The sequence below is a fragment of the Amblyraja radiata genome, chromosome 2 (assembly GCF_010909765.2).
Source record: "Amblyraja radiata isolate CabotCenter1 chromosome 2, sAmbRad1.1.pri, whole genome shotgun sequence".
In the NCBI taxonomy this organism is placed as follows: Eukaryota; Metazoa; Chordata; class Chondrichthyes; order Rajiformes; family Rajidae; genus Amblyraja; species Amblyraja radiata.
In genome coordinates, this window is record NC_045957.1 from 129422400 (window position 1) to 129445902 (window position 23503).

Genomic DNA, 23503 nt, shown 5'->3' on the forward strand with positions numbered 1-23503 from the left:
GGTTACTCAGAGTATTGATGAAGGCAAGGCCTTGGACTTGGTCTACATGGACTTCGGCAAGACTTTTGACTAAGTCCCACATAGCAGATTTTCCAGGAAGTTAGGGCACATGGGATCCAAAATTGACTTGGTGATAGGACCATATCTGTGAATGGATCTTTTCAAATCCTGTATTATCGCTCTGCTGACTGGTTATCAAAAAACAAAAGCTTTTCAAAGTACATTGGTATGTGACAATAAATTAAACTAAACTCAGTTATTCTAACATTGGATAACCATATAACCATATAACAATTACAGCACGGAAACAGGCCATCTCGACCCTTCTAGTCCGTGCCGAACACGTATTCTCCCCTAGTCCCATATACCTGCGCTCAGACCATAACCCTCCATTCCTTTCCCGTCCATATAACTACCCAATTTATTTTTAAATGATAAAAACGAACCTGCCTCCACCACCTTCACTGGAAGCTCATTCCACACAGCCACCACTCTCTGAGTAAAGAAGTTCCCCCTCATGTTACCCCTAAACTTCTGTCCCTTAATTCTCAAGTCATGTCCCCTTGTTTGAATCTTCCCTACTCTCAGTGGGAAAAGCTTATCCACGTCAACTCTGTCTATCCCTCTCATCATTTTAAAGACCTCTATCAAATCCCCCCTTAACCTTCTGCGCTCCAAAGAATAAAGCCCTAATTTGTTCAACCTTTCTCTGTAACTTAGTTGCTGAAACTCAGGCAACATTCTAGTAAATCTCCTCTGTACTCTCTCTATTTTGTTGACATCCTTCCTATAATTAGGCGACCAAAATTGTACCCCATACTCCAGAATTGGCCTCACCAATGCCTTGTACAATTTTAGCATTACATCCCAACTTCTATACTCAATGCTCTGATTTATAAAGGCCAGCACACCAAAAGCTTTCTTTACCACCCTATCTACAGGAGATGAAAATGCCTTGCAATTGTCTGGATGAAATTCCATCTGACACCACTCTGCACAACATTTAACTGACCCATGTCCCTCTATCTTTGGGCAACCATCCATCCGTGCTGTCACAACCCCACCAATCTTCAGCAATGTGCAGTACATGGCAGATATCTTAGATGTATGGTGGGATCTTGGATTGCAATTTCATAGCTCCCTGAAAATGGGAGCACAGGTTTATAAAGCAGCGAAGAAGGCATTTAGCCAGCGTGCTTTCACAGGAGACAAGAGTTGGTACATCATGTTGCAGTTGCATGAGACGTTGGTTGTAGAACAGATAGTGTGAGCAAGAGTGCAAAGGAGATTCGCCATGATGTTAACTGGAAGGGAGGGCTTTGGTTACAAGGAAAGGCTGAAAACCGCACAAGTGCAATTTCATAATAGCTAGCGTATTCTTTTTGCTCTATTTAGATTACAGTGTTGTGCAACAAAAGCCTCTGATATATACCAGGTCATGTTATTCTACAGAGGTTAGGGGACACAGAGAGACCAAGTGGGAAATAAGACTTTCTCCCCATAACCGACCTTTTTACCATTACAGATGTTCCTCGACTTACGATGCTTCAACTTACGATATTTGGGAAGAAGAAAGTTATGAAGACACCTGGTCGTTGAGGCAGCTTTTTCTCCGGGCTGCCCCGTCGACCCGTCCTCGTGGCCTACCAGCGGGCATGGAGCGCCGTTTCCTGGCTTTGGATCGAATTCTGCCTTTAATTTGTGTATTGGTGATGTCTTTATTACTTATTTTACTCCGATTATATGTTTTTTACTCTTGTTAAATTCTGTAAGGTGTCCTTGAGACTTTTGAAAGGCGACCATAAATAAAATTTATTATTATTATATGTGAACACATTCAAAAGCTTTAATAAAGATTCTGCTGTTGATTACATCGTAAGTAACAAGGTACTAGTGCTTGGGAAACTGCTAGAATTGGACATTGATGAAGAAAATATTCATGAGCTTGTTGGCATTGAGGCTGAAGAACTTTCCAATGAGGAGCTGATCGAAGAAAGAAGTAAAGAAGCTGAGGCAGGGGAAGAAGAAGTTATACCCGAGGTACCGAAAACATTCACAAAGAAACTGGCGGAGGCATTTGCTAGTATCAGCAGTGGCGTACGGATGTCGGAAGAAATGGACATCAATTACGAGAGATTCGCAAAAACCGACAGGCAGATACAGGATGCTCTTGCCTGCTATATGGAAATATATAATGAAAAGAAGAAACAAACTGTACAGTCAAAACTTGATATCTTCCTGAAGAACACCATGCCTGTTAAACAATCAACACTTGATGCCCCAGTGCCTTCTCCCACTATTCTCGAGTCTTATCAGTAGAGAGAATGTTTGGTAGGTTGGGTGTAATAAATACATTTGTGACATGATATTTTCGATTTACGATGGGTTTATCGGAACGTAACCCCATCGTAAGTTGAGGAGCACCTGTACTTGATAGGCAAATGTTAAGAATCTGCAAAGTCAATTTCAATCAATTCTGTCAAATAGAACAAAATGTTTCATCAAAACTTAGATCCAGTACAAAAGGCACCTAATACACTTGTTTATATAGTTATAATGAATCCAAGGTGACTAACATTTTCTGGAAACCATTTAAGAAAATCTTACATTTGTAAAATTATTGTAAATAACCTTCACTACTGCACTTGGAAGTACAAAAGATAATACATTATCATCAAATAAGATTATAATGTCTATACAGGCACACAAATGCTTACAAGCTAGGTATCAATATTTACAAACATAATGAGCAAAAAAGGTTGGTGTCGATCCACAAAACAATTTCTCTAATTAACACTTGTACCTAGGTTTGTAAATTCAAGTTCTACTTACAGCATGATAATGGCAATGTTAACGCAGACTTTTTAAAGACCGTTTTAAGCTCAGAATAAAATTTTTAAAATGAATCCATTGTCACAGCCAGAGTACACATTCAAGGATAGTATTTCTCACAAATGTATTGGAGTGTTCAATGGATTAACCCAACAAACATGACATTGCATCAATATGTAGCCTGGTCAACCTCAATATTTCCAAAGACAAAGCACAGGTCAATGAACATTGGTAGCACAAATGAAAACAGAACACTGAGGAAATCACATTCTAGAGCCAAATATAGAACAATTTCCTGTACTGTCATATTCACATTGACAGCTGTCTTCACTGATTTGTCAGTGCCATAACCTTTGCATTTAAAATCAGGAGGGTCATCATAGAAACATAGAAAATAGGTGCAGAAGTAGGCCATTCGGCCCTTCGAGCCTGCACCGCCATTCAATATGATCATGGCTGATCATCCAACTGGGTATCCTGTACCTGCCTTCTCTCCATACCCCCTGATCCCTTTAGCCACAAGGGCCACATCTAACTCCCTCTTAAATATAGCCAATGAACTGGCCTCAACTACCTTCTGTGGCAGAGAGTTCCAGAGATTCACCACTCTCTGTGTGAAAAATGTTTTCCTCATCTCGGTCACAAATATCAGTCCCATCAATATCAGACAATGCACAGCACCTTAAAACAGCACCCAGTTTAGCTCCAATATAAACTAGATGCAGAATAAAGATTTCTCTACTTTAGCCCAATCTCAACCAGGTTATTTATTGTTACAAATACATTGTCTTATGGCCCTGTCCCACTTTCCCGAGTTACTCTAGAACTCTCCCGAGTTTTCCCCTTGATTTGAACTCGAGGAATGTTGGGTAATGTTGGTAGCGAGTCTGTAGGAGTCCGTAGATGTTTCCTAGCGGCTCATAATGCCAGCTGTAGGAACTCAGGGCATCAGGTAAGTCGGGATGTTTTTTCAACATGTTGAAAAATGGCCACTAGTTCGAAAAAAATAGCCCCAAGTACCTACGAACGGCTATTACCGTAATTCTACGAGTTTGAATCAAGGGGAAACCATGGGAGAGTTCGTGAGTAACTCAGGAAAGTGGGACAGGGCCTTTACTTTTCACTCATCCTAGTGTAACTTCCAATTCAGCGCAGGAGGAACTGTGGCTCTGTGTTGTAGTACAAGTTTAATAGAAAGGTCTCAAAGTCAGAATATACAATGCTCTTCTTCCTCCTTCATCCAAAGCAAACCTTCTGCAACCGAGTTGATTCACCAACTAGCTGGGCCAAAATATTAGATTAGATTAGATTAGATTAGATTAGATTCGTTTTATTGTCATTCAGACCTTTCGGTCTGAACGAAATTTTGTTTCCCTGCAGTCATACATATAATTTTTAAAAATGGCAAAAACACACAATCAACACAAATTTAACATCCACCACAGTGAGTTCACCAAACACCTCCTCACTGTGGTGGAAGGCAAAATCTTAAAGTCTCTGTCTCTTCCCCCTTTGTTCTCCCTCTGCGCCGAGGCACTAGAGGAGTCCGTAGATGTTTCCTAGCGGCTCATAATGCCAGCCGTCGGAACTCAGGGCATCAGGTAAGTCGGGACGTTTTTTCAACATGTTGAAACATGTCCATGAGTTTAAAAAAAAGCCCTGAGTTCATACGAATGGCTATTACCGTAATCCTCCGAGTTCGAATCAATAGACAATAGGTGCAGGAGTAGGCCATTTGGCCCTTCGAGCCAGCACCACCATTCAATGTGATCATGGCTGACCATCCCCAATCAGTACCCCGTTCCTGCCTTCTCCCCATATCCCCCGACTCCGCTAATTTTAAGAGCCCTATCTAGCTCTCTCTTGAAAGCATCCAGAGAACTTGCCTCCACCGCCCTCTGAGGCAGAGAATTCCACAGACTCACAACTCTCTGTGAAAAAGTGTGTTTCTTCGTCTCCGTTCTAAATGGCTTACCCCTTATTCTTAAACTGTGGCCCCTGGTTCTGGACTCCCCCAACACCGGGAACATGTTTCCTGCCTCTAGCGTGTCCAAGCCCTTAACAATCTTATATGTTTCAATGAGATACCCTCTCATCCTTTTAAACTCCAGAGTGTACAATCCCAGCTGCTCCATTCTCTCAGCATATGACAGTCCCGCCATCCTGGGAATTAACCTTGTAAACCTACGCTGCACTCCCTCAATAGCAACAATGTCCTTCCTCAAATTAGGGCAATCAAGGGGAAAACTCGGGAGAGTTCGTGAGTAACTCGTGAAAGTGGGACAGGGCCTTAAGAATTTCATTGTTCCTCTCCAGGTGCACCTGTCTCTTGACAATTATCATTTTCACTATAACATTTGTGCTGTGGTGTTTAATTAAAAAAATAGAACAGTACAAGCGCAGGAAGAAGCCTTTTGGCCCAAGACCATGATGTCAACAAAATAGAGAGAATGTCAACAAAATAGAGAGAGTACAGAGGAGATTTACTAGAATGTTGCCTGGGTTTCAGCAACTAAGTTACAGAGAAAGGTTGAACAAGTTAGGGCTTTATTCTTTGGAGCGCAGAAGGTTAAGGGGGGACTTGATAGAGGTCTTTAAAATGATGAGAGGGATAGACAGAGTTGACGCGGATAAGCTTTTCCCACTGAGAGTAGGGAAGATTCAAACAAGGGGACATGACTTGAGAATTAAGGGACAGAAGTTTAGGGGTAACATGAGGGGGAACTTCTTTACTCAGAGAGTGGTGGCTGTGTGGAATGAGCTTCCAGTGAAGGTGGTGGAGGCAGGTTCGTTTTTATCATTTAAAAATAAATTGGATAGTTATATGGACGGGAAAGGAATGGAAGGTTATGGTCTGAGCGCAGGTATATGGGACTAGGGGAGAATACGTGTTCGGCACGGACTAGAAGGGTCGAGATGGCCTGTTTCCGTGCTGTAATTGTTATATGGTTATATGTCAAATTAAACGGTATATCTGCCTGCGAGTGCTCTATATCCCTCCATTTCCTGCCAGTTGATGTGTCTGTCTAAATGCCACCAATGTTGCTATTGTATCTGCTTCCACCTCTTCCCCTGGTAGCCTTATCCTGGCCTCCACCACTCTCCATGCAAACTAAACTTGCCTTGTAATTCTCAAACACGTTTTTGACATTTCCTTTTGGTAGAAAAAAGGCACTGGCCATCTATCAATTTTACATGTTTTTATCCATTAGAGGATGCGAAGATCCAAAATACATTTTTTAAAGTTCCCATTTATAATGTCCACTCCAATTTACGCCCCGAGTCACACAAAAAAAAAGAACTTACTAACAAAACACAAACTGTGTATTCCATGTCTACATTCCTAGATGGTCAACATAATAACATTTCACTTTTCTTCACCATCTTGACCCAGCCCTATCTGTTACCAGGTTTTCAATATGGAGAAAGCCCCAACCTGAAAATGTCACCTATTCATGTCCTTAAGAGATACTACTTGACCCACTGAGTTACTCCAGCAGTTTGTGCCTTGTTTTTTTCCAATGCTTTCTCATCACTTCAAAGAATAAACATCTGACAGATTAAGACACTAATCCTAGTTCTTCTGGCATCCTAAAAACACCCATGCCTCATTCTAAGAGTTTAGTTTGTCAGAATGACTCAACTGGCTTGCTATCTGTGATAACCACTTATTAACATTCATTCATCGAATGATGTAGAGAAATGCAAGTAGAAATTTGTGTCAGTGACATCAGAAGAAGTGACATGGTACAATTGATTTCTTAAATTTACCAATGCCTATTAAATGCCTTCACTATTCACTTATATATTAAAAAGATACCACACACCATTCAATATTTTAAAGAAAAAAAAGACATTACTCGTGACAGACAAAGGAAAATTTACTTGTGATCTGCCTGGGATCGGCCAAGTACAATAGCCTCAGCGCATGCTCTCAAACTAGTTAAACACAGCACCAGAAACCAATAAACATCAATGCATAGAGACCTGAGAATCTTGGTTCACGGAATTCAGAAAGTTAAATTAAATTAAATTTCTTTATTTATATAGCACATTTTTAGTCAACTTGCATTGACCCCAAAGTGCTTCACATAATTACATCCACACACACAGGCAAAGGTGGGTGAAGTGTCTTGCCCAAGGACACACACAGGCAAAGGTGGGTGAAGTGTCTTGCCCAAGGACACAACGACAGTATGCACTCCAAGCGGGATTCGAACCAGCTACCTTCCGGTTGCCAGCCGAACACTTAGCCCATTGTGCCATCTGTCGTCTAAATGGCGATGCCATCTGTCGTCATGAAGTTAGCATGCAGTTAAAGCAAATAGCGAAGGAAAAACAAAAAAACTGCGCGCCTTTTACGATAAGGGGGCAAAGTATGAAGGCAAGGAAATAATGCTGCAGATAGACAACTCTCTACTACAATGATACCAGGAATCGCCTCCGCATCTGTGCTTTTTTCCTCAGGTAGGAGTCCTCACCACCCACCCAGTGGTGACCCCTCCTCTTGGACTCCCCCTCATGGCCATCTACCTTCTTTAGACCTTTTAATTTTAAACTGCCGGCAGGACATCAACCGCCTTAACTTTTCCACTCCCCTTACTCACTCTAACCTCTCCCCCCCCGGACGTACAGCCCTCCACTCACTCTGCAACAACCACGACTGGGTAATCAAACCTGCGGACAAGGAAGGTGTCTACCGGTCTGAGGCCAGGCGACAACTCTCAGACACCTCCTCCTACTTATCCTTGGACCATGACCCCACAGACGAGCACCAGGCCATTATCTCAAGCACTATCACTGGCTTCATCGCTTCCGGCTCCCTGCCCTCCCATGCCTCCAACCTCATCTTTCCCCACGGCCAGATTTTATCTTCTCCCCAAAATCCACAGGCCTAACAGTCCTGGCAGACCCAACTTTTCCTTTGAGTCCTCCCATTTCCTCCAAATCCAAGGCATAGCTTTGGGCACGTGCATGGTCCCTAGCAATGCCTGCCTCTTTGTAGGGTACGTCGAACAATCCCTGTTCGAGGCGTACCCTGGCCCTATCACCAAACTCTACCTCCGTTACATTGACAACTGCATTGGTGCTACCTCCTGCACCCATGCAGAACTCACTGACTTCATCCATTTCACCACTAGTTTCCATCCAGCACTCAAATTCACTTGGACCTTTTCCGACATCTCCCTACCGTTTCTAGATCTCACCATCTCCATTGCAGGCAACAGACTACTGACCGACATCTACTACAAGCCCACTGACTCCCATAGCTATCTTGACCACATTTTCCCCCACCCTGCTTCCTGTAAGGACTATCCCCTACTCCCAATTCCTCCATCTACACTGCATTTGCACCCAGGATGAGGTGTTCCATGCCAGGGCATCGGAGATGTCCTCATTCTTTAGGGAACTTTAGGGGTTCCCATCTTCTGTTACAGATGAGGCTCTCACCAAGGTCTCCTCTATATCCCGCAGCTCCGCTCTTACTCCCCATCCCCCAACTCGTAACAAGGACAGAGTCCCCCTTGTCCTCACCTTCCACCCCATCAGCCGTCGCATACAACATATAATCCTCCGACATTTTCGCCACTTCCAACGGGATCCGAGCACATCTTCCCATCTACTCCCCTTTTGAATTTCCGCAGAAACCGCTCCCTCCGTAACTCTCTGGTCAATTCATCCCTTCCTACCCAAACCACCCCCTCCCTGGGTACTTTCTCCTGCAGCCGCAGGAAATGCTACACTTATCCCTTTACCTCCCCCCTCCAAGGACCCAATCAGTTTTTCCAGGTGAGGCAGAGGTTCACCTGCAGCTCCTCCAACCTCATCTATTGCATCCGCTGTTCCAGGTGCCTACTTCTCTACATCGGCAAGACCATGCGCACGCTCGGCGATCACTTCGCCCAACGGCTCTGCTCAGTTCGTATTAACCAACCTGATCTCCCGGTTGCTCAGCATTTCAACTCCCCCTCCCATTCCCAATCTGAATTTCTCCAGCATTTTTGTGTACCTTCGATTTTCCAGCATCTGCAGTTCCTTCTTAAACACCCAATCTGGCCTATCTGTCTTGGGCCTCCTCCATTGCCAGAGTGAGGCCCTGCGCAAATTGGGGGAACAGCACCTCATATTTTGCTTGGGTAGTTTGTACCCCAGCGGTATGAACATTGACTTCTCTAATTTTAGATAGCCCTTGCTTTCTCCCTCCTTCCCCTCCTCAGCTCTCCCATATTGCCTACTGTCTCCGCCTCTTGCTTTCTCCCCCCCCCCCCCCCGACATGTCTGAAGAAGGGTCTCGACCTGAAAGGTCGTCTATTCCTTCTCTCCATAGATGCTGCCATTTCTCCAGCATTTTTTGTCTACCCAGGAATAAAGCGCTCAGTTTTAGTCTGTGTACTACAGGAAGGATACATCTGCGTTAGAACCAAACAAATCTTCAAAAATGACACCTGGAATGAGATGTTTTCTGCATGACTTTACAGAATGGGGCAAGACTCACAGGTGGTTAGTTGAATGAAAGGTCATATCATTGAGAAAGATAGTCAAGATAGATGATGCGAACCTTTTTGGCTAGGGTGTGTAAAAAGAATTGGGGCATTACAAGAAGTAACTCTTCATATAAGAATGAGATGAAAAGAAATTGCTTGGCAATGATTGAACATTTTGGAATTCTTTACCTGAGATGACAATTAAAAGATCGAAGATAAAAAGTGGCACATATTTAAAAACTGAGAATCAAAAGATGTGACCAGATGGATACATGAATTTTAATGAACAATGATGCAAACGTGAAAGGCCACTAGCTCAATTTCTTTAATCCATATTTTGTAACAAAATAAGAGACGGTTATTTCAGCCCATCAAGTTTTTGCTAATTCACAGATCAATCCCAGCCCTATTCATTTTTACCATAATCTATTCTCCCCAAATCCTCCTCAACTCACCCAAGATTCAACCACTTGCCATCATACTTGAGACAACGTACAGTGGCCAATCATCCAACAGCACATCTTTAAGATGCAAGAGAAAACACAAGCAAACTTCTATTTCAGGAAACTGCATGGTTTGCAGAGCTTGGAACCAGGCAGACTATTTGCTCATGGCTTCACCATGAGAACTCCAGAATATTGGATGCTACATCCGCAGTAGGTTTCTGCAAAATAAACTCCAGTGAAAAGGTGACAGCAAGAGCTTGTCTTTGCAAGCAGCTACTGAACAAACAGCAAACATTCAATCACCCATAAAACATACAGTCCAGAATAATAAAGGTTGTAATTTAATGCCCAGAAGGTCAAATAAAATGTGAAAATGTAATGCAAGTTATTATTGAGGGATATAACTGCAGTGCCATCGTTTATTTAGTTGCCTCTGTACTCCACAATTTGAGATTTGTAATAGAAAGTCACATGTGGTTAAAGTGCACATTGTCAGATTTTATTAAAGGGTATTTTTATACATTTTGGTTTCACCATGTAGAAATTACAGCTGTGTTTATACATAGTCCCCCCCATTTCAGGGCACCATATCATTTGGGACACGTGACTTCACAGGTGTTTGTAATTGCTCAGGTGTGTTTAAATGCCTCCTTAATGCAGGTATAAGAGTGCTCTCAGCACCTAGTCTTTCCATCACCTTTGGAAGCTTTTATTGCTGTTTATCATGAGAACCAAAGTTGTGCCAATGAAAGTCAAATAAGCCATTATGAGACTGTAACAAGAATAAAACTGTTAGAGACATCAGCCAGACCTTAGGCGTACCAAAACCAACTGTTTGGAACATCATTAAGAAGAAAGAGAGCACTGGTGAGCTTACTAATCGCAAAGGGACTGGTAGGACAAGGAAGACCTTCACAGCTGATGACAGAAGAATTCTTTTTATAAAAAGAAACATCCCCAAACACCTGTCCGACAGATCAGAAACACTCTTCAGGAGTGAGGTGTGGATTTGTCAATGACCACTGTCCGCAGAAGACTTCTTGAACAGAAATACAAAGGCCACACTGCAAGATGCAAACCACTGGTTAGCCGCAAAAAACGGATGGCCAGGTTACATACAGTTTGCCAAGTACTTAAAAGAGCAACTACAGTACTGGAAAAAGATCTTGTGGACACATGAGACAAAGATTAACTTGTATCAGAGTGCTGGCAAGAGCAAAGTATGGAGGAGAGAAGGAACAGCCCAAGATCCAAAGCATACCACCTCATCTGTGAAACACCGTGGTGGGGGTGTTATGGCCTGGGCATGTATGGCTGCTGAAGGTACTGGCTCACTTATCGTCATTGATGATACAAGTGCTGATGGTATTGGCATAATGAATTCCGAAGTGTATAGACACATCCTATCTGCTCAAGTTCAAACAAATGCCTCAAAACTAATTGGCCGGCGGTTCATTCTACAGCAAGACAATGATTCCAAACATACTGTCGAAGCAACAAAAGAGTTTTTCAAAGCTAAAAAATTGTAAATTCTTCAGTGGCCAAGCCAATCCCCGATCTGAACACAATTGAGCATGCATTTTATATGCTGAAGAGAAAACTGAAGGGGACTAGCCCCCAAAACATGCATAAGCTAAAGATGGCTGCAAAGGCCTGGCAGAGCATCACCAGAGAAGACACCCAGCAACTGGTAATGTCCATGAATCGCATATTTCAAGCAGTCATTGCAAGCATAGAAACATAGAAAATAGGTGCAGGAGTAGACCATTCGGCCCTTCGAGCCTACACCGCCATTCAATATGATCATGGCTGATCATCCAACTCAGTATCCTGTACCTGCCTTCTCTCCATACCCCCTGATCCCTTTAGCCACAAGGGCCACATCCAACTCCCTCTTAAATATAGCCAATGAACTGGCCTCAACTACCTTCTGTGGCAGAGAATTCCAGAGATTCACCACTCTGTGTGAAAAATGTTTTCCTCATCTCGGTCCTAAAAGATTTCCCCCTTATCCTTAAACTGTGACCCCTTGTTCTGGACTTCCCCAACATCGGGAACAATCTTCCTGCATCTAGCCTGTCCAACCCCTTAAGAATTTTGTAAGTTTCTATAAGATCCCCCCCTCAATCATCCGACAAACCGAGTCTATCCAGTCTTTCTTCATATGAAAGTCCTGACATCCCAGGAATAAGTCTGGTGAACCTTCTCTGTACTCCCTCTATGGCAAGAATGTCTTTCCTCAGATTAGATAAGCAAAGGATATGCAACAAAATACTAAACATGACTACTTTCATTTACATGACATTGCTGTGTCCCAAACATTATGGTGCCCTGCAATGGCGGCAGCACAGCGCTGGAGCGCTATCGTGGAGCGGGCGATGCCTTGCCTGGGTCGCCGCGCTGGAGCTCCGGTGAGCTGAGACCGCCGGGAACAACATCGCGGAGCTGCGGGACTGTGGAGCGGCCAGCTGCGGGCGGCGGCGCCGAACTTTACACCGGGAGCCTGGGATCTTGCGACGAGATCGCCAGTTGTGGAGCTCCATCCAGCGCGGCCTTGTCGGCTTCGGAAGCCGCGGCCTCCAGTACGGAGGCGGCCGTTCCAGGGTTCCCATGCCTCTGTGAGGACTCTCCCGACGCCGGAGCACCACCACCCGGCGAGAACGGCCAGGAACATCGGGCCTCCGTAGAGGCAACTGTGGAGGCCTCAATAGGCCCGACTATGGGTGAACTGGGGTTGGGGACTGGACGTTGTGCCTTCCCTCATGGTGGGAGCCATTGTGGGGGGATGTTCTTTGTGTTTAAGACTCTCATTGGTGTTATGTCTGTATTCTTTTTTTTGTGTGCTGCAAAATGGCAAAAAGCATTTCACTTCATTACACCTTGTGACTAATGTGAATGTGACTAATAAAAACCTTTGAATACTTGAATGGGGAGACTATGTATAAACACTGCTGTAATTGCTACATGGTGAAACCAAAATGTATAATACCCTTTATTTAAATCTGACAATGTGCTCTTTAACCACATGTGATTTTTTTTCTATTACAAATCTCAAATTGTGGAGTACAGGAGTAAATAAATAAATGATGGGTCTTTGTCCCAAACATTATGGGGGGCCCTGTATAACCTTGCACCTTACAGGAAGGAGGAGAAAGGTACAAATGGTTTGGAACAATGAGTTTAAGTTTAGTTTATTGTCAGCTGCAGTGAAAAGCTTTTGTTGCATGCCAACCAGTCAACGGAAAGACAATACATGACTACAATCAAGCCACCCACACTGAACAGATAAAGGGAATAACGCGAGTTTAACCACAGATTTTATAGCCTCGACTAATATTATCACAGCAGCGAAATTGAAGTGCAATAATAAAATTTGAAGATGCCCAAGAAGACTGAACTGGAAAAGTTCACATCAGAGAGCTGTAAACTTGGTACAAAGAAAAAATAATGAAACCATGGAAGGATTAGAAGACAAAAATTAGAGTAAAAATAAATCAATACAGAACCATCAGAGCAGCTCAGTTCAAGTTAGGCCAAAGACAAGAAGGGTTTGTAATGACCTCAAACTTACAAAGTAGAGTACGGAATGCATTGGTAGAGTTACCACCCAACAAAGACATGAATGAGGGCCAAGCTAAGCCAAACATACTGCTTGAGATGCAAACACAAATTAACACTAACATACACTAGGAAAAATATTGGTCTATCACCACCAGATAAGAAATCCATTCATACCAGCTCTGCCAGTCAATTAAATCATTGGCTGAATCTCAATATCCCACTCTGTCCCCATATCCATTGACATCTCAAATTTACAAGCCTACCAACTCCCAGTTATCTGAACTGCATTTCTTTCCACCCTGCCACTTACAAAGATGCTATCCCCTACGAGCAATTCCTCAATCTCCACCGCATCTGCTCCCAAAGGAGGTTTTCCATGAGGACAAAGTGAATGTGGTCCCCCCCCCCCCCCGGCTGTCATAGATGGATTCTTCACACGTCACCTCCAGGTTGTGAAGTTCTGCTCTCGCTCCCTCTTGCCTCAAATGCACCAAGGACAATGTTCCCCTGGTCCTCACATTTCACACCATTAGCCTCTTCCTCCATCACGTCATCATCCAACATTTCTGTCACCTCCAACATGGTCACACCACTAGTCACATCTTCCCATGTCCACTCCTTTCCGCCTTCCGCAGAGACCGCTCCATCCACAACTCCTTGGTTTATTCATCCCTTCCCACCCAGACCAGGGCTCCTGTACATCGGCAAAACCAAGACTCAGCGACAGTTTCACTGAACACCTACAGTTGGTCCGCCAAAGGCTACTGGATTTCCCAATGCTAACCCTTCCTATTCGCATACTGACCTTTCTGCCCTGAGCCTCCTCCATTGCTCGAGTGAAGCCACATTCAAACTGGAGGAACAGCGCTTAAAATTCTGCTTGGGTAGCTTATACCTCAAAAGATATAAACATTGAATTTTCCAATTTTAAATAAATTCTACATATACCTCCCTCCCTCAGCCCCCCCCCCCCCCCCCCCCCCCCCCTCCACTTAAGGTATGTTAACTAGCTTGCAACTATGTATCCCTCTTGGGCTCACACCCGTTTCGATATCTAGCCTTTGTCCTATCAGGAACCCCCTCATTGAGGTCATCTGATACCTACTGCGATTTGTCCTCCCTCATTTTGTTTCCAGTTTTCTCCCCCTCCTCTTACTGCATTAGTCTGAAGGGTCCCGATACAAAATGCCACCTATCTATTTTCTCCAGAGATTACATCCCGAATCTTGTACTCAATATCCTGACTGATGAAGGCAAGTGTACAAAACGCCTACTTCTCAACCCTGTATTTCTCCATTACCACTTTCATGGAACTACATACTGACAGCCCAAGTCTGCCTGTACTGTCACACTCCCCAGCACCCAACCATTTACTGAGCAGATGGTTTCACTTACCAAAGAGCAACACCTTACAATTATCAGAATTATACTCTATCTGCCATTTCTCTACCCAATGACTACTCTCTTTCTCTCTTAAGTTAATTCCCATTCTTTGCTTTCAGTGGGATGTGCTTTTGATATTTATGACACTGCTGAAGAATCTATGTTCTGCACTCTTTCCATCTACCATCTGTTCTTTAGGCCATGGGTTTATTCAAGTCCTTAGTCTTCACCCACCATAGAGTTGGCTTGATAAATCCACCACATCCGGAAAATGTTATATCTCTAGTTAATTACATTATTCATTTCCTGGTCTTTCCCAAACCAACTTTGGCATTTCGTTGACAGCAAAGTCCCGAATCTCTTCACAGCAGCTAATTATAGAGGATTTCGGGTTAATCTATGTGCTTTGGACACTGCACTACATGTTTATTAGGGCTTGTCAAGATGTTGATGAGATGCTGTCCCAGGAGAATTCTCTTTGATCGGAGAGTATAGGAGGAAATGTGATCCTTAAAACAGAATCTACACAATAATATTGTTGCTGCTATTCTAAAGTTTATAGCAGACAACCAGATCATTGTATTGCAGGGGAGAACAAGCCCACAACATCATAAGAAAATAGTGATGAGGAGGAGGCCACTCAACCTTCAAGCTGTCTTGTCATTCAATATAATCATGGCTTTTCTCTCCCTGACATCAATTCCTCTTCTGTACCAGAATCTGAAGGATTTGCCACTCTCCACAGGAAGCAATTTCTATGCACTGCAGCTTTAAATGACCTCCCCTTTAACTTGCAGTTAACCAGTGGAAACACATCACCATCTACCCTGTCTTGGCCCATTTTGCATCTTATATATTTCATTGGGAACACTGCCTTTTCCTCCAAATGCTATGCTTTGATTAGTAAAGGTGTCAGGGAGAATGGGACAAAGACAGGAGAATAGGGTTGAGAGGGAAAGATATTCCGCCATTCAACCATGGCGGATCTAAGTCTGCTCCGAAAACTTATGAATACAGATCAAACTTCTGTAGCTTCCCATGACAGGATGATCTTCTTATCCCAGGAATTAGATTGTTGAAACTGCTTTGGACTGCCTCCTATGTTACTACATCTTTTTTTTTTTTTTTTAAGATGGAGAGAGCCAAAACTGCACACTGTACTCCATAGATACATAGAAAATAGGTGCAGGAGTAGGCCATTCGGCCCTTCGAGCCTGCACCACCATTCAATTCAATTGGAACAACCTGTCAATATACCACTCATCTTCTTACCCACTTGCTGCACCTGCTTGTGGCACTTTAGCATAAATACATTTCTAGATATACATTGCCATGTACAGGGTGAGGGAATGTCACTACCACTGTCAGATTCTGAAGTTCTCCCAAAACTAGAATCAAAACCTTAATACTGGTTGTATTGCAGAACAACCTTAACATGAATACAAAACATATTTTGCTCGATCAGTTTCAGAGTCGACTCGTTAGAAATCCTTCTAATTTGTGAACAAAAAGGACCTTAATAGTACATCCATCATAGTCATTTGGCTAGCACCCAATGTGTATTTTTAATCAGTTACTTCTCTCAAGAATATCACAGCACTAATTAAAAGAGGAGCTGAGTAATGCTTCTCCTCCCCTCCACCTCCATCTCCCACCTGTGCATACAAGCAACAATACTCAAATTACACAATCAGAAATCTGCATCGACTAAATAGTATGTTATTATGCCAGCTTCTAAAATGTTAAAACTTGAAATGTTAATGTCTGTGGGGTTTTGTAATGAGAATTAATAACAAATTAAAATTATGAGCAGTTGCAGCACCTCCTGGTTGCCCTATTACAATAGAATGAAAGTGAGATATTGTATTTGTCTACAACAGTGTTATATAAAAGTATTTGGTTTCAAGACGTTATTTTAAAAATAGAGACAAAGTCATCCTATCCATTTATTCACACCACATGGTGCTGTCCCACTGCGAGTATTTACCTCACCAATTGCAGAAGGGCATACCCAAACAAAACACAACAAATGAAATTTAAAATACATAGAATCTGAAATAGATTATGGAACTGGAACAGGAACACGACTACAGGCAACCCCCATGTTCCAGCCGTTCAGGCAACAGAAATTCTCCCTTACAGAATTCACAAATCACTACCTAAAAATGTGTGATGGAGAATAAAATTCACACACATAGAATGTGTGCATATGAAGCAAATAAATAAACACAATATTTTTCAACTTGCATTATTTGTTGCGTGCGCAGATGAAGTTTTCTGGAAAATCTGCGTGGGCAGATGTCTGGAAAATCTCAATATGGAATGTTTACTAGGAACGCAATCTTTCGGCAACACAAAGCACTGCCATCCAATTTCATTGGAGCTGATGTGCGACATAATTCGACACGCATGTCCTGCCCCATATTCCTTAATACGAGTAACAAAAATCAAGTCAAGATCACATTTGGAAAACAATTGAACTGACGCTTGCAGAAGTTGTTCCAAATTTCCACTACTTTATGTGCAGAAGTCTTTTCAAATTTACATAAGGCTCTAATTTCCAAGAATACAGTTTGTAGGAAAAAAAAATCTGTAAAATCTGTAAAATCAGGCAGCACCAGTGTAGAACTAGAAAGCAGACTGTCAGCTGACTTTTCAGGTTTGAGACCCTACTTCAAAACTGAACAGAGTTCTAGAACTTGAGGCATCGGCAAATTGGGCTGCTGCTCCTTAACATGTTGGATTGCTCGATTTTTCTAGTTTTTGCTATTTGTTTTAAGAGGTAAAGAAAATTTTGCTTTTTAGGGGAAATATCACAAATCTATCCAGGTTGAATTTTCATTTAGGGTGCAATTGCAGAACTATATATGCAAAAAGCACTTGAAATTGCAGACATTTTTCTGAAAGCTAATTTGTTTACGTCACAATTGAAAAATCTAAAATGAATCCATGGAACAGATCAACATGTTTTTCTTATGTAAAGATATCAGATTCAAAGAGTGGTGCAATTTCTCAAAGTAAAATAATATTTAATATGAAAAACGCTGATACATAACTAATTCAATAATCACAAAGGAAATTCCATAATTAATGCGATTTGGTGAAAGTTTACGATTATAACCTGTGAACCATGGACTGTTTTATGTGGCTGGTGCAATCCAAATGAAACCAAAATTAAAAATCAATGTTAAGCGTTCATGGAAGATAAAGTAATTTTGTGTCTAACATTTTGTGGTTATTTGGCCGACTCCACCCTGACCACACAAATGTATCCATCATAAACTCCACCCTAAACCAAAATTTTAAAATTTTAATGATAGAGAGAATTTAATGCAGTTCCAGAGTTTTGGATAATTTATATACACTGAAAAAGCTTTCATTTCTAAATTATCTGGAACTACATTAAATCCACTCCATCACTGTGTATTAGGTGCAGTAATAACTATTTAATCAGGGTGGGGTCATCTTAACAAGCATGGAAAAGCTTAAATACTGAGAATTATACTCAAAACCACCCAATTTATGTTTTCCATTGCAAAAGATCCTCAAAATGATATGCTAATTCTGTTTCTGCTCCCAGAAAGGCTACCTGGCCAACTGAGTGTTTCTGCCATTTATTTCTGTAAAACATCCAGTGATTGTACACGGTGCACTATGACTTGCTAAAGACACAACTCCCTTTTAGAAAGACAATTTGTCGCAATTTGACAGTTGGGTGATCAAAACCACGAGGTCTTCAACCTACCAGCAAACACTTTTTTTTTTCTTCAATTAAACAGTTGAGGTGGCCTCATTTTCCAAGGGTTTGCCATGAAGTATTATTTCAAAGGGCATTTTGCAGTGGGAGCAGATTGGTAGAGGGGCTTTGTTTTGTAGATCTCCTGTCTATACTTCAATGAACAATGGTTTGAATCAATCTCAACTGCCAGGCAAGCACAAGCATCATGAGTACACCAGTGAAGTTGAGTAATTGTAGTTCTGGAGTGCAAGTTAAATGGTTGCCTGTTAATTCTGAATGTTTTCTCCTTGCCAGTGGGAAGTTTATTGAAAGTGAAGTGCAGCATTTCTGACTGAAAGATTGAGAAAAGGTGTTGGGCACAATAGTCCAACAATTACTCAAGAAAACAGAAGTTTATGTTTGTCTTTAAAAAAGCAAAATAGTCATATTTCTTTACCACAACAACCTTTGGCGAAGAATTCAAAACCAAATTAATTTAACAATCAAATTGTGGCAAACCTATAACAACTGAGTAGCACAAAGAAACACATTAAAAGTAGCCTTTCACCCCTGCCTGCACTGCCATCCAATAATATTATTGTTCTTCTGACTTTAGCAGCATTTCCAGATCCTCACAATCCAATAGGTTCATCTTGTGCATCAAATGGATGATAATTCCTGATATCTTACTTCTCTCACCTCAATCAACCACCGAGAGGGATATTCCATCCTCAGCCACAAGCCTGGACCCAAAACAAATATCAATAACTTCAAGTTTTAAAGCAATACTCAGATAGCTGTTTTAGGAGTATTTAGAATACTTGAATGTGTTAAATCTGGTTTATTGAATGTGTTGCATCTTGTTTGCCATTAAGATATGGTACTTTTCCTCTAACTAAGAATTAGCACGTCCAACATTCATCAGTAAGCAAGAGAAACTTGAATAAACTGAGTCCTGTGCCAATTCTTAACTGCTGTACAAAATCCATATTCCTCCATTCCCTGCATATTCATGTGCCTATCCAAAGGTCTTTTAAATACCACTATTGTATCTACCTCGACCACTACGCTGGCAAGCGTGATCCAGGAACTCGCCACCTTTGTGTCAAAACATACCCCGCACATCTCCTTTAAAATTTGCCTCTCACCTTAAAACTGTGGCCTCCAGTATTTGATATTTTCATCCTGGGGAAAAAGGTTCTGACTGTCTATCCTATCTATGCCTCTTATAATTTTATCCACTTCTATCGACTCTCACCGCAATCTCTGCCATTCCCGAGAAAACAATCCAAGTCTGTCCAGCCTTTCCCAGTAACTAATACTTCCCCAATCCAGGCATTGATTTGGTAAACCTTCTCTGCAGCCTTTCCAAAACATCCACATTGATTCTATAATGGGGCGACGAGAACTGCACGCAATAATCCAACTACAGCCTAGCCAAAGTCCCAATAAGCTACATCATGACTTCACCGACACTTGTACGCCATGCCCAAGCCAATGATGGCAAACATGCCTTATGCCTTCTTTACCACTATATATAACCATATAACAATTACAGCACGGAAACGGGCCATCTCGGCCCTACAAGTCCGTGCCGAACAATTATTTTCCCCTAGTCCCATCTACCTGCACTCAGACCATAACCCTCCATTCCTTTCCCATCCATATACCTATCCAATTTATTTTTAAATGATAAAATCGAACCTGCCTCCACCACTTCCACTGGAAGCTCATTCCACACAGCTACCACTCTCTGAGTAAAGAAGTTCACCCTCATGTTACCCCTAAACTTCTGTCCCTTAATTCTGAAGTCATGTCCTCTTGTTTGAATCTTCCCTACTCACAATGGGAAAAGCTTATCCACACCAACTCTGCTTATCTCTCTCATCATTTTAAAGACCTCTATCAAGTCCCCCCTTAACCTTCTGCGCTCCAGAGAATAAAGACCTAACTTATTCAACCTTTCTCTGTAACTTAGTTGCTGAAACCCAGGCAACAGCTCTACTCTACACTCTCTACTTGTGTTGCCACTTTCAGGTAGCTGTGGATATGCCTTCTTTATACCTTCTGTTTCCTCCATATTTTTCCAGTGTTTTGGTTGAGGTTTTCTTTTAAATAACCGAGGAACATGTTGTAAAATAGTAGAATGGGAAGTAAAACAAAGTCTGATTGAGAACGGAGTGGAAGGACTCTAACTGCTTAGTCACAATTACTTAAACCAAAAGCCTAAAAAGTGTCTCATAACAACAGTGCTTTGAAAATAGTTTGTTTTTTTTAATAAGGATTTCCCACATCTACATGTTCTAATGGAAAGCTGTTGACGTTCAGTGAAGAGACCTGGGACCATGACATTCCAGAACATATGATTCTGACGAGCAAAATTAGAGTCAGAATGCAAGATAAATACACAGCAGACCACTCGTGCTTTTTCAGGTTAAAACATGTATTGGACGTGTGTTTTGGCTGCAGTTGGCCAATCCATCCTGCAGGAATGAATGAGGCTGTCGTTTCCAACACATAGTTTAGCCCCCTTCGCTCTGGGCTTTCCTTTCAGGAATAACATATGAGCTTCTTACTGGCCAAACGGGGCGTCGATCACAAATGCGTCACCACCAGACTCAAAGTTGACACTCAGGGGTTTCCAGGCCGTCACCTCCACTGTTAAAACCCGCTCAGTCACATGAACACGGCACAGCCCCCCGGCCAGACATCTCAGCACCCTCATCAAACACGAATATCACGCACGCTTACCATGAAAGACTAACTTTGGTTCTATTTGCCGAATGAAACACATATATAAGCAGCGGCTGTCACATTTCACAAATGCATCTAATGCGGAATGGTGCAGAGCAGCGACATTTATCATGAGATGTCATCAAATGGTAGAGACACTATTTTACAAAGCTATAGTTCGAGCTTAACTTCATTGCACGAAATAAAATCTGTAACGTGTCCAAAGAAAATCCGGCTGGTGTGATTTCCTTCACAAGTAAGTTCTCTGCAGCAGTCAATGCATGCCGTGGCGTTAATAAAAACCCCAGACTTACCGAGTGATTGACTCCCCACATCAGGACGCTGAGCAATGGATCGCTGGCTCGGAACAGCTTCACTTTCTGAGCCACAAAATGTTTCTTCTTGGTTTTCGTTCTGCTGGCGAATGGCGGATTCGCTGCCATCTTTCTCCCTAACTCGCGTTTGCCTTTCTTTTTTTTTTTAAAGTTCAATTTACTACTGCGTTTAATGCACCAATTCCTTGTCAGTATTTAAAATGGCAATGTTTATAGCAAAAACTTATTGCACCGTCTTCTTCCTCCGCTCATTGAAAAGCGGTTGTGATCAGAATTAGTTTCTGGACGGTAGTAGCAGACTGGGTTTACATTCTCCAATACTCTGTCGCTTCCGGACCTTGCTGAGCGAACGTGAATGTGTGTGTGTGTGTCAACTGGTAGAAGGCGACACTATATCCATAACCAGCACACACGCATTGCACACTGCAACGCAGCTTGAAGGAGGAACCAGGTGGGGGGAAACAATAATGCACGATTGACAGCAGTATTAGCCACACAGATCAGGCATCTGCCTTTGCAACGTTCAAAATTGGAGGGCGTCTAGCGATGCGCGGCCAATTGCAGAGTTGCACGGGATTTGAGCCAGCGTGCATTCAGAATATAAAAGGCATCTAGCGCGATTGTGTGGATAGCGTTTTGCGAGTGGGCGTAATGTGGTATTTTGGAAGTATCTGAAAAATGTGCGAAACTTTTGCACCTTCCGTTATTTGTATAAAGGAAAACAGATTGCAAAGAAGGCCACAAGGACATCTCATGCATGTTTCAGTCCTGTAGTAGTATGTGTAAAAAAAATCCTAACTGTGAAGATAAATTCTCGTTCCATATTGGATCTGATGATATTCTTAAGTACTATAATTGGCATCGAAGTAAAATGTTATATTGTGTAGCATCAATGTTCGTAGTATGGATGTTTTATGTGAAATTACTCCTGGTTAAACTCGTGCAATATTTAGCTTCTCCGCTAGGAAATAGGAAAGCCCCAGTTAGGATGGAACACGCTAAAGGTACATTAGTTAAATATTGCAGGGTTTTTATTAACAGTGATCTCAATCTTGTACCGCCGACGGATTCAAGTAATTCCTGCCGCTCTATGTAGACAACTGTTGTAAATCTCACTCGTTTTAACAATCTTCACACCAAGTATGAAAATGGCATTTTAACGCAGTATTTTGCCACACTGCGTTTCGGGAGATCTATCAGACACAATTGTCCGGGTGCAAAAACACACGAAATAATTATAATACTATGAGATTAACTACCGAATTAGTTTGATTTCTTTAAGTTCCCTTTTTCTAACACTTCCTCTTGCCTCTGCAATGTTTTAAATTTGCTGTTTTTGTTAGATATAATAATATCACTTGCATACGCAGAGGAGGCCATTGAACATAGATTCAGATTCACGTAAAATGTCGCCACACTCCGGCGCTGCACAAGACAGTATTTTCCTCCTAGATAATTCTAATTCAGTATTTCATAATGTCATCATATCCAATTAGGAATATTAATTTCTATTCACATTCATGATTTTTTTTAAATCAGGAGTTTAAGGTGTAGGCACATGATTTTGCAGGGAATGGGAGACTATGGATCATAGGCAGTCGGAGGGGATTAGTTATTGTGGCATGTGCTTAGCACAGACTGTGGGCCGAAGGGCCTGTTCCTGCGCTGTACTGTTCTCCGTTGATGCCTGCTGCTTTTGCAGTCGAATTTACGACCAAAGGAGCAATCCAATTCGTTGGGTTTCACCTTTCTACTTCTCCTACAACCTCTCTTGGATGCTTATCAACCCTTTTACCCTGTTCAAGATTACAATATTAAACTTTTTTTTTTCTCTGAAAGCATAGTGTCAATTTAAAAGTTAATTTAAGTAACATGGGAAGAGGGCCAAGATGAGAAAATCATTTTTTACACAGAGTGGTGAATCTGTGGAATTCTCTGCCACAGAAGGTAGTTGAGGCCAGTTCATTGGCTATTTTTAAGAGGGAGTTAGATGTGGCCCTTGTGGCTAAA

General features: G+C 42.1%; 1 protein-coding gene across 1 annotated transcript in view; it reads right to left on the reverse strand.

Annotated features, from left to right (window-relative positions):
* The window catches only part of pip4k2a (phosphatidylinositol-5-phosphate 4-kinase type 2 alpha), a 229170-nt gene extending 207223 nt beyond the window's left edge, over positions 1–21947 (reverse strand). Inside the window, exon 1 of the mRNA XM_033015537.1 lies at positions 21473–21947. Coding sequence (XP_032871428.1) covers positions 21473–21601 — 129 coding nt within the window. The 5' untranslated portion in view covers positions 21602–21947. The remainder of the gene's footprint in view (positions 1–21472) is intronic.
* Between the last annotated feature and the right edge of the window lie 1556 nt (positions 21948–23503).